The 13,962-nt window shown below is 39.6% G+C and overlaps 1 protein-coding gene across 1 annotated transcript in view; it reads left to right on the top strand.

The window, feature by feature from the left end:
- The window catches only part of LOC132406620 (dynein axonemal heavy chain 5-like), a 180,312-nt gene that overhangs the window by 19,013 nt on the left and 147,337 nt on the right, over positions 1 to 13,962 (top strand). Inside the window, exons 8-13 of the mRNA XM_059992430.1 lie at positions 2,700 to 2,813; positions 2,929 to 3,036; positions 10,337 to 10,459; positions 11,779 to 11,994; positions 12,489 to 12,596; positions 13,852 to 13,937. Of these exons, the coding sequence (XP_059848413.1) occupies positions 2,700 to 2,813; positions 2,929 to 3,036; positions 10,337 to 10,459; positions 11,779 to 11,994; positions 12,489 to 12,596; positions 13,852 to 13,937 (755 nt within the window). The remainder of the gene's footprint in view (positions 1 to 2,699; positions 2,814 to 2,928; positions 3,037 to 10,336; positions 10,460 to 11,778; positions 11,995 to 12,488; positions 12,597 to 13,851; positions 13,938 to 13,962) is intronic.

Genomic DNA, 13,962 nt, shown 5'->3' on the forward strand with positions numbered 1-13,962 from the left:
GCCACCAGTTTCCCTCTGAACCTCACTCTCCTGCCTTCTCCTGTAACCTTTTACGCTCTGATTAATCAAGAACCAATCAACTTGTGTCTTAGGTACACCCAATGACCTGGCCTGCACAGCCATCTGTGGCAACGAATTCCATGAATTCACCACCCTCTGGCCAGAAGAAAATCCTACTCATCTGCATTCTAAATGGACATTCCTCTTTCCTGATGTTGTGCCCTCAGGTTCTAGACTCATCTTTTCCACATCCACTATCTGGGCCTTTCAACATTTGATAGATTTCAATGAGATTCCCCCCCATTGTTCTTCTAAACTCTAGTGAGTATAGCCAGCTGGTAGCATAGTCGCATCAGCGCTGAACTTTGGAGTGAAGGCTCCTGAGTTTGACTAGCCGCCTCCCTTGCACACTTTCCATCTGTGCTGGGTTGAGCGTCAAGCTAGCAACTTGGCCTCATATAAACAAGAACGCTGTCACGAAGGCGTCCCGATGACTCCACTCGGAGTTAAAGGCTTTCTTCTTCTTCGATGGACCCAGAGCCATCAAATGCTCCTCATATGATAACCCTTTCAATCCTGGAATAATTTTTATTAACCTTTAGGGAATACTGCACGAGGACTAAGTCCCTTTGCACCTTGGATTTTTTAATTTTCTCTCCATTTAGAAAATAGTCTGTTTTTATTTCTTCTACCAAAGTGCATGATCATACATTTCCCAACAATATATTTCATCTGTCACTTCTTTGCCCATTCTCCTAATTTTTCTAAGTCCTCCTGTAACTTCCCTACTTCCTCAGAACTTCCTGACCCTCCGCTGATCTTCATATCATCTACAGACCTGGCCACAAAGTCATCAATTCCATAATCCAAATCATTGACATGTAACGGAAAAGGAAGTGGTCCCAACTTCAACCCCTGCGGGACATCACTAGTCACTGACAGCCAATCAGAAAAGGCTCCCTTTATTCCCACTCTTTGCCCCCTATTAATCAGCCAATCCTTTATCTATGCTCGTATCTTTCTTGTAATACCATGGGCTCTTATCTTGTTAAGCAGCCTCATGTGTGGCACCTCTCCAACATTTTCCCAACCATTGAGGTCTGGATAACTGGCCTATAATTTCTTTTCTACTGCCTCCCTCCCTTCTTGAAGAGTGGAGTGACATTTGCAATTTTCCAGTCCTCTGAAACCATGCCAGAATCTAGTGATTCTTGAAAGATCCTTACAAATGCATCCACAATCTCCCCCGCCCCTCTTTCAGAATTCTGGGGTATAATCCATCTGGTCCAGCTGACTTACCTATTTTCAGACTTTTCAGCTTCCCAAGCACCTTCTCCCTAGTGACAGCAATACCACTCACTAGTTGTTTTTGGCTTCCCTTCTCAATCATGGTTGCATCATCCTGCATTTAGAATACTTCTTTTGGATGTATCTAACTTGTGCCTTCCAAATTGCCCCCAGCAACTCCCGCCATTGCTATTGTACTTTCATTTGGACTAGTGTCCCCTTCCAATCAGCTTTGGCTAGCTCCTCTTTCATGCCTCTATAATTCCGTTTACTTCACTGTAATACTGATACATCTAACTTTAGCTTCCCCTCTCAAATTGCAGAGCGAAGTCTACCACATTATGATCACAGTATTCAAAGAGTTCCTTATCTTTAGCTCCCTAATTAAATCCAGTTCATTACACAACACCCAATCCAGAATAGTCTTTCCTCTTGAGGGCTCAACCACAAGCAGCTCTAAAAACCCATCTCATCGGCATTCTACAAATTCTGTTTCTTGGGATCCAGCACCAACCTGATTTTTCCAATGTAGCTGCTTATTGAAATCTCACAACTATCGTAACACCGCCCTTTTGACATAGGTTTTCTATTTCCTGTTGTAATTTGTAGCCCACATCCTGGATACTGTTTGGAGGCATGTATATAACTTCCATCAGGATCTTTCAGCCTTGCAGTTTTTTAACTCTACCTTCAAGGATTCTATATCTTCTGATCCTATATAATTTGATTTCATTTTTTACCAATGGAGCCACCCTACCCCTTCTGCCTTTCTGCCTGTACTTTTGATACAATTTGTATACTTGGATGTTAAGGTCCGAACTATGATCTTCTTTCAGAATGCCCTCAATGTAATACCTACCAATCTCTAACTGTGCTTCAAAGTTATCTACCTTAATCTGCATACTGTGTACATTCAAAGATAACACTTTTAGTCCTGTATTCATCATCCATTTTGATTTTGCCTTCATGTTACACAGCAACTTATCCCACTGACTGCAATTTTGCTCTGTTACCTGCCTGTCCTTCCTGACAGTCTCACTGCACAGTGCATCAAGTTGTATACCAAATGCCCCATCTTAAGTCTTATCACTCTGGTCCCATCCCTCTGCCAATTTAGGTTTTTCAAATTTTCTTGGAGCTGTTCACACTTCTCAAATATTTCTTCATCCAATGTGCATTGGAAACTAATTTCTCCTACAGTAATTGTGACTGATCAGAAGCAGTTGGCTCTGATGAATATCCCAGTAGTAACTGGATACTTGGAGGTGGTGCTTTAAAGTTTTACTTGAATGCTGTTGTTCATAGACATCTATTGCGAACAACAAATTTTGGTCTGCTTCTTGACTTGAGCTGTGATTTTTATACAAAATATGGATGAATTGTTCTGGAAACCATTGTAATTTCCTGTGCAGACATGGAAAGAAATGGATAAACGGATTACAAATGTGTCTAATGAAGCCAAAGATAATGTGAAATATCTCTACACACTGGAGCGATTTTGTGACCCTCTTTACAACAATGACCCTGTAAGTCTGTATTATTTATTGTGTATTATTGGTGTTCTGAGAGCTCTATTTAAATCAGGAGTGAAACATTGATATTAATTTCAGATTAATGTGTGCTGTTTCCTCCTCTTTCCAGATAGAAATGCTCAATGTCCTTCCAGGACTCCTGAATGCTGTTAGAATGATACATGCAATTTCCATGTACTACAACACATCTGAAAAAATGACTTCACTGTTTACCAAGGTAAGAATATTTTCTGTAAGCAGACACTGCTGTTCTCTAGAATAATACCACTGGAATCATCTTCATTGTAAATAATTTAGTCTAATTTCTGCAAAATAATATGGCTTTCAATCCAACACAAGAAAAAATATCAGCAAACACAGCAGATGGTACCTTAAAATAGAAAAAAAATCAGAAGCAGAAAGAAGTTATAGGATCGATTAGCTCCACGACAGGCACAAGTGCTTGCCATCATCGAGGACATCTTTAAAGGATGGTGCTGCAAGGAGGAGGCATTAAGGACCTTCACCATCTCATTACTACCAGTGGGGTGAAGATACAGGACCCTGAAAATCCATACTCAACATGTTAGGGACAGCTTCTTCCTCTCCACCATCATATTTATGAACAGTCCACAAATTAATAAACACTACCTCGTTATTCCTCTCTTGTATCATCAATTTATTTTTTATAACTTAATATTTTTTATGTCTTGCACTGTACTACTGCCACAAAACAGGTTTCACAACATATGTCAATGATAATAAAGCTAATTTTGTTTCTGATTCTCATTCTGAAAGCAACACATCCTTGGAGGTTAATCCTCAGTCAGTATATGACACATAGAAAAAAGAAAAATGACTACTATCTCAGCAAAGACAAGCTAGCTGACAATGCTAACTGTATGTGGAATCATTGGAAAGTACAGCACAGGAAGAGCCTACTTTGTCCACTATGTCCATAACAGATCTTTGAATTGCATCCATTCTGCAAAACTTTCTCCAAAAGCTTACAAATGTTTCCTTTTCAAGACCAATCCAATTCCTTTCTGAAACAGAATAAAAAAGACCTGCATTTATATACAGTTGCAAGAAAAAGTTTGTGAACCCTTTGCAATTATGTGGTTTTCTGCATTAATTACTTATAAAATGTGGTCTGATCTTCATCTAAGTCACAATAATAGACAAACACAATCTACCTAAGTTAATAACACACAAACAATTGTACTTTTCGTCAAACACGAGGAAATCTGCAGATGCTGGAAATTCAAGCAACACACACAAAATGCTGGTGGAACGCAGTAGGCCAGGCAGCATCTATAGGAAGAAGCACTGTCGACATTTCGGGCTGAGATCCAGAACTTTTTCCCAGAAATGTTGTGGAACATCCAGGTGGTCTTTTGTGAACTTAAGGTGTTTAGCAATTTTTTTTGGAGAGCAGTGGTTTCCTTCACGGTGTCCTATCTTTTTGTCAATACTGAGTACAACATTTAAACAATCACAGTCTAGCTTCAAAAAAGTATGTGTATCCTTATACTTAATAACTGGTAGCACCTCCTTCAGCAGCAATTACCTCCACCAAGCATTTCCTGTAGCTGCTGATCAGACTTGCACAACCGCGAGGAGGAATTTTAGACCATTCCTCCATCTGAAACTGTTTCAGTTCATCAATATTTCTGGATACCTTGCATAAACAGTCCTCTTCAGGTTATGTTACGGCATCTCAATTGAGGTAAGGTCTGGACTCTGATTTGGCCATTTCAAAACACAAATTTTTTTCTTTTTAAATCATTATGTTTACTCTTGTGGTTCGAATCATTGGCTTATTGCATCATCCAATTTCTAATAAACTTCAAGTGATGGACCGCTACCCTGACATTCTCCTGTAAAATGTCTTGATACAATTTTGAATTCATTGTTCCTTCAGTGATTGCAAAGCTGTCCAGGCCCTGAGGAAGAAAAGCAGCCCCAAACCTTGATGATCCTTCCACCATGCTTCACAGTTGGGATGAGGATTTGGTGTTGGTGTGCAGTGCCCTTTTTCCTCTAAACATAGTGGTGTACATTTCTGTCAAAAAGTTCAAATTTTGTTTCTTCTGTCCACAGAACATTGTCCCAGAAGTGTTGTGGAACGTTCTGGTGGTCTTTTGCAAATTTAAGATGTTGAACAACACACACAAAACGCTGGTGGAACACAGCAGGCCAGGCAGCATCCTTAGGAGAAGCACAGTCGACGTTTTGGGCCGAGACCGTTCATCAGGACTAACTGAAAAGAAAGATACTAAGAGATTTGAAAGTAGGAGGGGGAGGGGGAAATGCAAAATGCGAGGGGGAAATGGGAGCTGGAAAGGTGATTGGCTAAAGGGAATCAGAACTGGAGAAGGGAAAGGATCATGGGACGGGAGGCCTAGGGAGAAAGAAAGTGGGAGGGGAGCACCAGAGGGAGATGGAGAACAGGCAAACAACTAAATATGTCAGGGATGGGGTAACAAGGGGAGGGAGGGCATTAACAAAAGTTAGAGAAGTCAATGTTCATGCCATCAGGTTGGAGGCTACCCAGCTGGTATATAAAGTGTTGTTCCTCCAACCTGAGTGCGGCTTCATCTTGACAGTAGAGGAGGCCATGGATAGACATATCAGAATGGGAATGGGACGTGGAATTAAAATGTGTGGCCACTGGGAGATCCTGCTTTCTCTGGCGGACAGAGTGTATATGTTCAGCTAAACAGTCTCCCAGTCTGCGTCAGTCTCACCAATATATAAGAGGCCACACCGGGAGCACTGGATGCAGTATACCACACCGGCTGACTCACAGGTGAAGTGTCACCTCACCTGGAAGAACTATCTGAGGCCCTGAATGTTGGTGAGGGAGGAAGTGTAAGGGCAGGTGTAGCACTTGTTCCGCTTACAAGGATAAGTGCCAGGAGGGAGATCGGTGGGAAGGGATGGGGGGGCCGAGTGAACAAGGGAGTCGCGTAGGGAGTGATCCCTGCGGAAAGCGGAAAATTGGGGGGAGGAAAGATGTGTTTGGTAGTGGGATCCCGTAGGAGGTGGCGGAAGTTACGGAGAATTATAAGTTGGACCTGGAGAACTCCCTCTCCTTTCTTGATCTTTCTGTCTCCATCTCTGGAGACGGCTTATCTGCTGATATCTACTATAAGCCTACAGACTCTCACAGCTACCTGGACTATTTCTCTCCCCACCCTGTCTCTTGCAAAAATGCCATCCCCTTCTCGCAATTCCTCCATCTCCGCTGCATCTGCTCTCAGGATGAGGCTTTTCATTCCAGGACGAAGGAGATGTCTTCCTTTTTTAAACAAAGAGGCTTCCCTTCTTCCACCATCAACTCTGCTCTCAAACACATCTCTCCCATTTCCTGCACATCTGCCCTCATCCCATCCGCCCGCCACCCCACTCGGGATAGGGTTAACCTTGTCCTCACCTACCACCCCACCAGCCTTCAGCTCCAACATATAATTCTCCATAACTTCCGCCACCTCCTACAGGATCCCACTGCCAAACACATCTTTCCCTCTGCTCTGCTTTCTGCTTTCCACTTTCTGCTTTCTTGCTCCCTACGTGACTCCCTTGTCCATTCGTCCCCCCACCATCCCTTCCCACCAATCTCCCTCCTGGCACTTATCCTTGTAAACGGAACAAGTGCTACACCTGCCCTAACACTTCCTCCCTCACCACCATTCAGGGCCCCATACACTCCTTCCAGATGAGGTGACACTTTACCTGTGAGTCGGCTGGTGTGGTATACTGTGTCCGGTGCTCCTGGTGTGGCTTTTTATATATTGGTGAGACCCAACGCAGACTGGGAGACCGTTTTGCTGAACATCTACACTCTGTCTGCCAGAGAAAGCAGAATCTCCCAGTGGTCACACATTTTAATTCCACATCCCATTCCCATTCTGATATGTCTATCCATGACCTCCTCTACTGTTGAAATGAATCCAAACTCAGGTTGGAGGAACAACACCTTATATAATGGCTGGGTAGCCTCCACTTGATGGCATGAACATTGACTTCTCCAACTTCCGTTAATGCCCCTCCTCCACTTCTTACCCCATCCCTGACACATTTAGTTTTTTTTCTCTCTGCCCATCACTCTGCCTGTTCTCCATCACCCTCTGGTGCTCTCCTCACCCTTTCTTTCTCCCTAGGCCTCCCATCCCTTGATCCTTTCCCTTCTCCAGCTCTGTATCCCTTTAGCTAATCACCTTTCCAGCTCTTAGCTTCATCCCACCCTCTCTGGTCTTTTCCTATCATTTCGCATTTCCCCCTCCCCCTCCTACTTTCAAATCTCTTACTGTCTTTCTTTTCAGTTAGTCCTGACAAAGGGTCTCGGCCCAAAACGTCAGCAGTGCTTCTGTGGATGCCGCCTGGCCTGCTGTGTTCCACCAGCATTTTGTGTGTGTTGCTTGAATTTCCAGCATCTGCAGATTTCCTCGTGTTTGCCTCTTAAGATGTTGAGCATTTTTTTTTGGAGAGCAGTGGTTTCCTCCATGGTGTCCTTCCATGAACATCATTCTTGGTGTAGTATATTTCTTATAGCGGACACATAGACAGAGGCTTTAGCAAGTTCTAGAGGTTTCTGCAGGTCTTTGCTGTTACCCTTGGGTTCTTTTTCACCTCCTTCATCATTGCATGTTGTGCTCTTGGTGTGATCTTTGCAGGATACCCACTGCTAGGGAAAGTAGCAACAGAACTGAATTTCCTCCATTTGTAGACAATTTCTCTTACTGTAGACTGATGAACATTCAAGTCTTTAAAAATGATTTTTGTAGCCTTTTCCAGCTACAATTCTTCTTCTAAGGTCCTCAGAAAGTTGTTTTGATTGAGGCGTGGTGCACATCAACGGAACTGTCTTGAGAAGAGCAGACTCAGTCAGTAACCTGACTTTGTGTTTTTTTATAGGGCAGGGCACCTCCACACCCCACAGCTCCAGTTTCATCTCATTGATTGGAACACTTGACTCCAAATAGCTTTTGTAGAAGGCATTACCCCAGGGGCTCACATACTTCTTAAACTGAGACTATGCTTGTTTATATTGTGTACTCAGTATTAATGAGAAGATGTATAATTGTTTGTGTGTTATTAGATTAGGCAGATTGAGTTTCAAAGTTCAAAGTAAAATTTATTATCAGAGTACATACATGTCACTACAAACAACCCTGAGATTCTTTTTCTGTGAAGATACTTAGCAAATCTATAGAAAAGTAACTGTAAACAAGATCTGTAAACTGTAAATGAACTGTCCAAACGCAGTTAATCAATAAATAGTGAGCATGAAATAACAGGATAAAAGTTGAAGAGCTTCATGGTTGAGGGGTAGTAACTGTTCTTGAACCTGGTGGTGCAAGTCCTGAGATACCTGTACCTTCTACCTGATGGCAGCAGCAAGAAGAGAGCATGGCCTGGGTGGTGAGGACTTTTGACGTTGGATGCTGCTTTTCTATGGCAATGCTTCATGTAGTTGTGCTCAGTGGTTGTGTTTGTTTACTACTGTGACTTGGATGAAGATCAGACCACATTTTATGAGTAATTAATGCAGAAAGCCAGGTAATTGCAAAGGGTTCACAAACTTTTTCTTGCAACTGTTGTTCCTTCCACAGTCTCAGAATATTCTGAAACTCTTTACACCCAGTAGAGTGTAGTTACTGTTGTAATGTAAGAAATACAGCAAACTTTTAAACAGTACAATTTCTCATGAGGAACAATCTTATAAGGATCAGAAGATAGTCTATTGTTGTCTAATTGATTGTTAGATATATTTTGGCTGATACATCAAAAACAACTCCCTTAATCTTCTTCAAAATAGCTCCATGGGCTCTTTTACATCTACCTGAGAGTAAAGACTCAGGTCTGTGGTGAACTACATATACCTGTCTGGACACGTCCCTCTGCTGACTGCTCCTGTGGCTCCTCCCACAGACCCCTTTATAAAGGTGGTTGGAGGCACTGCTGCCCCCTCAGTCTCCAGGATGTTGTGTAGTGGTCTCTTGTTGCTAATCATGATCTCTTGCAGCTAATAAAAGCCTATTGTTTGCCTCCTGTCTCCAAGAGTTATTGATGATGCATCAATGTCTCACTTGCTCCTTCAGTTTTTTATACTGGAGAATTACCACTGATAAGTTTCTGAACTCTTTATCAGTGCATTTCAGGTCATAATATTTTATTGTATGGAAGCAATTCTCATCTTCCCTCTGGTTCTTTTATCAATTATCCCTGTCCCCAGGCTCCCAGTGGATGCATTCTGTCTTTTATTTTCCTGTCACAACCCTTCCTAATTTTGACCGGTCAACTGAACATTGCATTAACTTTCTTTAAACTTGATAAATTTTGCTGTAATAATGCTGCTAGTGCTCTCTGCTCCAGTAAATCAGGCAGCAACTCCTGACATATGCAAAATGTGGTTAATAATTTAGAAGTTTTCAGACAAAGCTCTTTCCTCCACATGATGTGCTGTTACAATCCTCCATTACAGTCTCAACACTGAAATAATTGCAATCACAGGAACTTGCTCATTGCATAAAAAATGGCTGCGAACATAGTGGATGGCAGATTAAAGAATATAAACTATGTATACTGTTGAACAATTGTCCTGCCCTTGGACATTTCTGTTACATATTCAAAGATAGAAAGTACATTTATTATCAAAGTATGTATGCAGTATACAACCCCTAAATTTGTCTTCTCAACAGACTGTCATGAAACAAAGAAGAGCCATGGAACCAACCCGTTCAAAGGAAAACATCAAACACAAACACACCTCCCCCCCACACGTAAAAATAAATCATGCAAGTAGCAGAAAAAAGATTGAAAACATAGAGTATAAAACACAACAGGCGTATTTCAGTACAATTCAGCTCAGTGACCATTATCTGCAGGCCGCAGATAAAAGAATTATTGTATAATAATTCAATTATTGCCCAATAGTAGTAACAAAAAAAGGAGCAATCAGAGCTAAAACGAGAACCAGAACTCATCTCATTCTGTCAGATAAAAATCAGTATTGGAGATTTTAAAAAGAAAGTTAAGATTAGTATGTGTTTTTTTATGTTACTTAGTTCTACCTTCTTTCATCTAATCTATATATCCTGGAGTATGATTTCTGGACAGGATTTAAATCTGGTTTACATTTCCAGTTTTGTACTCTGTAGTTCAATGAGACCCCAGTTTGACTGGGTGAAGAGTCTTGCTGCGTCTTGTACTGTTTATGTTCTTTATGGATCTGCTGTAAAGGACAGCAAGTCGGCAATGATGCCCAGAGGAGGGAATTCTCTACACAAAAGCCAGGCAGATCTTTGTGGCTGACTGTGTTTGAAGGGGATATTGAGCAGTATTCTTTCAAAACTGATCATATAGTCAGAGCCTGTAATTTTAAGAGACTTAAATATTATCTAACACTTTATGGAATTTTACTTTGAAGGTTAAGGGACAAGTATTTCAGATGAAGAGCTATTTCTTATCCGTCTTAAAAACTGATTCAAAATTAGATTTGGAGTAATGAATTTTAAATATTGTTATTTCAGATCACAAACCAGATGATAACTGCATGTAAGGCATACATTACCAATGACGGAACTGTTACAATATGGGATTTGTCTCCAAGCACAATAGTTCGCAAGTTGTTGGCCTGTATTAGGCTTAACCAGGTAATGGATAGATTGTAGGATGAACATATTTGCTGTATTATGCTTCATCCTCAGATGTTGCAAATGGAAAAAAGTGTCCGTTTCATTACTCCCTTTGTTGATTGTATGAATGTCTTCTGGGAGATACATAGAATCAGCAGGAATTGACTATAAATGGGAGCTTGTGAGAACAGATGGCTATAGTTCAAGAAGTCTACTTCTATGGCTGTAGCTATAAATGAAAAGGGATTTTATTTAATATATTTCCCATGCAATTAAATAACAGATGATAGTTTAGGCAAGTAAGAGGTTGTGCTTTCCAAATGTAGAATGAGAGAAGTGGAATTCAGGTGCACTGTTCTCACACCATTATGTCTAAATAGCTTGGACATTTTCCGGCCCTTGATCACATCAAAACTTATCCAATTTGCCTATGAATTCCATTTTTTGGTGAATTTTTGAAAATAGTTAAAAGTTTACAATGTTAAAGTATTACAACATAACAAAGTTACAATGTAAAAAGTTATATAAAAAGGAAAGTTTACAATGATGAGCTTTGACTAATTCCCCTTTCCTATTTAGAAGTTGAATTACATTATCCTGTATTGTATGAATGCTTTCTCCTTTTGTAGTTTCCCAGTCACAAGAGATGCATTATATGATAGGAAGGAAATTGAAGCAGCTTGCTTCAGTGGACACCACTTAGTTTGAAGTGTAGTTTAATTGAAATAAATAATCAATATAAGTAGTAACTTTGCACTAGTGTAGCAATTATTCCAAGCTTAGAATATCTCAAAGTGAATTACAGATTTAAATTGAATAAGATCAATTTACTTAAATCTTTCATGTAGCACATAATGATATGCTGCTGTAGCACCATTTTTGCTTCAGTGACTAAAAATTGCCAGCACTGATAAAATAATGCAAAAATGCTTCAGGTATAACTTACTTTCCTTTTTAAGGCCAACAAATGCTCATGAGCATGTACCTATAGTGTGTTTGAGCAGATAACTGGGGAAAAACATAAATAACTATTTAAACAATTTTTCATTGCACCTTGGATTGTTTCTTGTATGCTTTAAACTGTAAGTTTGCAGTCTATCCAGGGGAACATGCAGGCCATTGATGTACCTGCACCATACATAGCTCTCAACCTGTGTTATGGTGGAAAAATCATCAGCGCATTGATTCATTTTCAGCTTTCACAATTAAAGCAGGTTGTTGGGGAGTAAAGCACCATGTATATTAGTCTAGATTTTTAATGAAATTAGACTAAGATAAATAAGAATAAAGCTTCCCACATTAATATAAACTGTTATTCTTTTTTTTATAAACCTTAGGAATACCAGTACTGTTATAGTGCTACCAAGCAAAAGATGAAGGAACATCAGAAGGAAAAGCCCTTTGAATTCAGTGAAATCTGCACTTTTGGAAAGTTTAATGCATTTGAGAGGCGGCTAAGAAAGATTATTAAGATGATTGAGACAATTAAAGTATATTCCAGCCTGGAAGAATCCACTATTGAGGGAATTGAAAAGATAACAAGCAAATATCAGGTTAGAAATACAGTTATCTCATTGAGCAGAAAGCAAAGAAATTTTTATTTCGTTGAAATACCATCTGCATTTGATTTATGCCTCATTGTGACATAATTGTTCAAATAGTTTGAAGAGGACTGGGAAATGATTCTTAATCAACGCAAGCCCATCTGGAATTCATAATAGTATGTGAGAATACTGGATGTGAAGGTGTATTGTGAATTACCTAAGAAGCAGCCTCAGTTATTTCAAACTTGGTTACCTAGAAATTTATCTTGGCTGGTAACTCTAATTGTGCTCTACACATAGTCAGTAAAATTTATTGAAGTTGACAGAACTGTGGCATGTACTGTGCAGCACACTTAACACCATGAACCTGAATTTCCTGGCATATTATGCTTTGCATCTTATTGTAAGGATATGTGATAAAAATTAGTTGGAGACATTATATTTATGTTCATTTTTATAAGGGACAGTTTATCAGTTCATTTACTGTTTGACATAAAATTCAGGTAATTGTATCTGCAATGAGAAAACAAGATTACAATCTGCTTGACCATAAAAAGACTACCTTTGATATGGATTATGAGAATTTCACCACACAAATCAATGATTTGCAGGTTTGTATTCATTTAATGATTTGAATGAAAGAATCTGGATTTATTTTATTTGACATTATTTGTAAGTCAATGCACACAATAAATGTTTGCTAAATAGTTCCCCATTTACTCTTTGAACTATATTTTGAACTTTTCCAGTCTAATATATTCTATCTGATGTTTGCTGGACTCATGGGAGATGATTTTCCTAGAGGATCAATTCTGCTCCATACAAAATTAAAATGTTACATTGATGTAATAGGATTCCATTGGGGTTCACACTGAGATGTGCAATTTTGTTTTAATTTGGCTTTATCGCTGTCCTGGTCATCATATGAGGTAGAAGCAAGTGGAGGCCATTTGGCCCTTCATCCTGATCTTGCCATTCAACAAGATCCTGGTTGATCTTTTATCTTGGTGCCACTGTTCTGCAGTAACTCTGTATTCCTTGATTTCCAGTTGAAGCATTGGTATCTCAGGTGTGAAAGACCTTTTTGCTGAGAAAATGTATTTGTTTGTTATGAACAAAACGGTGCCCAGAGCCAATACCAGTACCAATAAAAACAGGAATATTTAGCCACATTGAATATAAGAAAACTGCTTTGGCAGAGAACTTTCCTATAAAGTAATCTACATAGTTTTCCTCTATTAATGTAAGTAGATGATTGGAAAAGTACCTTTCTAGATATTTGCTGCCCCAAACCTGATCTTTTAATTTTGACTACATCCTGATTATTCATTGTACTTAGCCAGAAACACAGGACAGACATTAAACCATCACTCCTAGCAAATTCATACCTATCGGATAGGGAAGGCTTGAATTCTATCAGTTTGGCTCACAGAAATGAAAGCATTGTGTAATAACCTCCTGCAACTTGATCTTGAATTTGATTAATTTCAGTCCCTTAACTCTTTGTTTAGGCAATGAGTTACCTGTGTGTATTAATGTGTGATCATTTACTGTACATACAATTTTGAGTTTTTATTCAAGATAGTTTTCTTGGATTTGGAAATTCTAATTCCCTGAGAAAGTCTTTCAAAACTCAAGATGATTTCAGCATTTTCCAAGGGTTGAACAAAAAACCTATGTAATCTGCCCAAACATCAGCCTAATATATGCTATATTAATCCAAATAAGTGGCATTAATATAAGGATAGGATGAATCTTTTGTTTGCCACTTGCCTAGGAATTATGCTTATGTGTGATGTGAAAACTCAAAAAGAAATAAAACAAATGTAAGAGTGTCTATTATAGCTGCATGTCTATATTTGGCAGGCTGAAATCACACAGTTTATGAACATGACTTTTGACAGCATCTCAAGTACTCCAAGGGCCTTGTCACTGTTAGAGAAGTTTGAGACGTAAGTTTCTGTTGTTATGATGGCT

The sequence above is a fragment of the Hypanus sabinus genome, chromosome 17 (genome assembly GCF_030144855.1).
Source record: "Hypanus sabinus isolate sHypSab1 chromosome 17, sHypSab1.hap1, whole genome shotgun sequence".
NCBI lineage: Eukaryota > Metazoa > Chordata > Chondrichthyes > Myliobatiformes > Dasyatidae > Hypanus > Hypanus sabinus.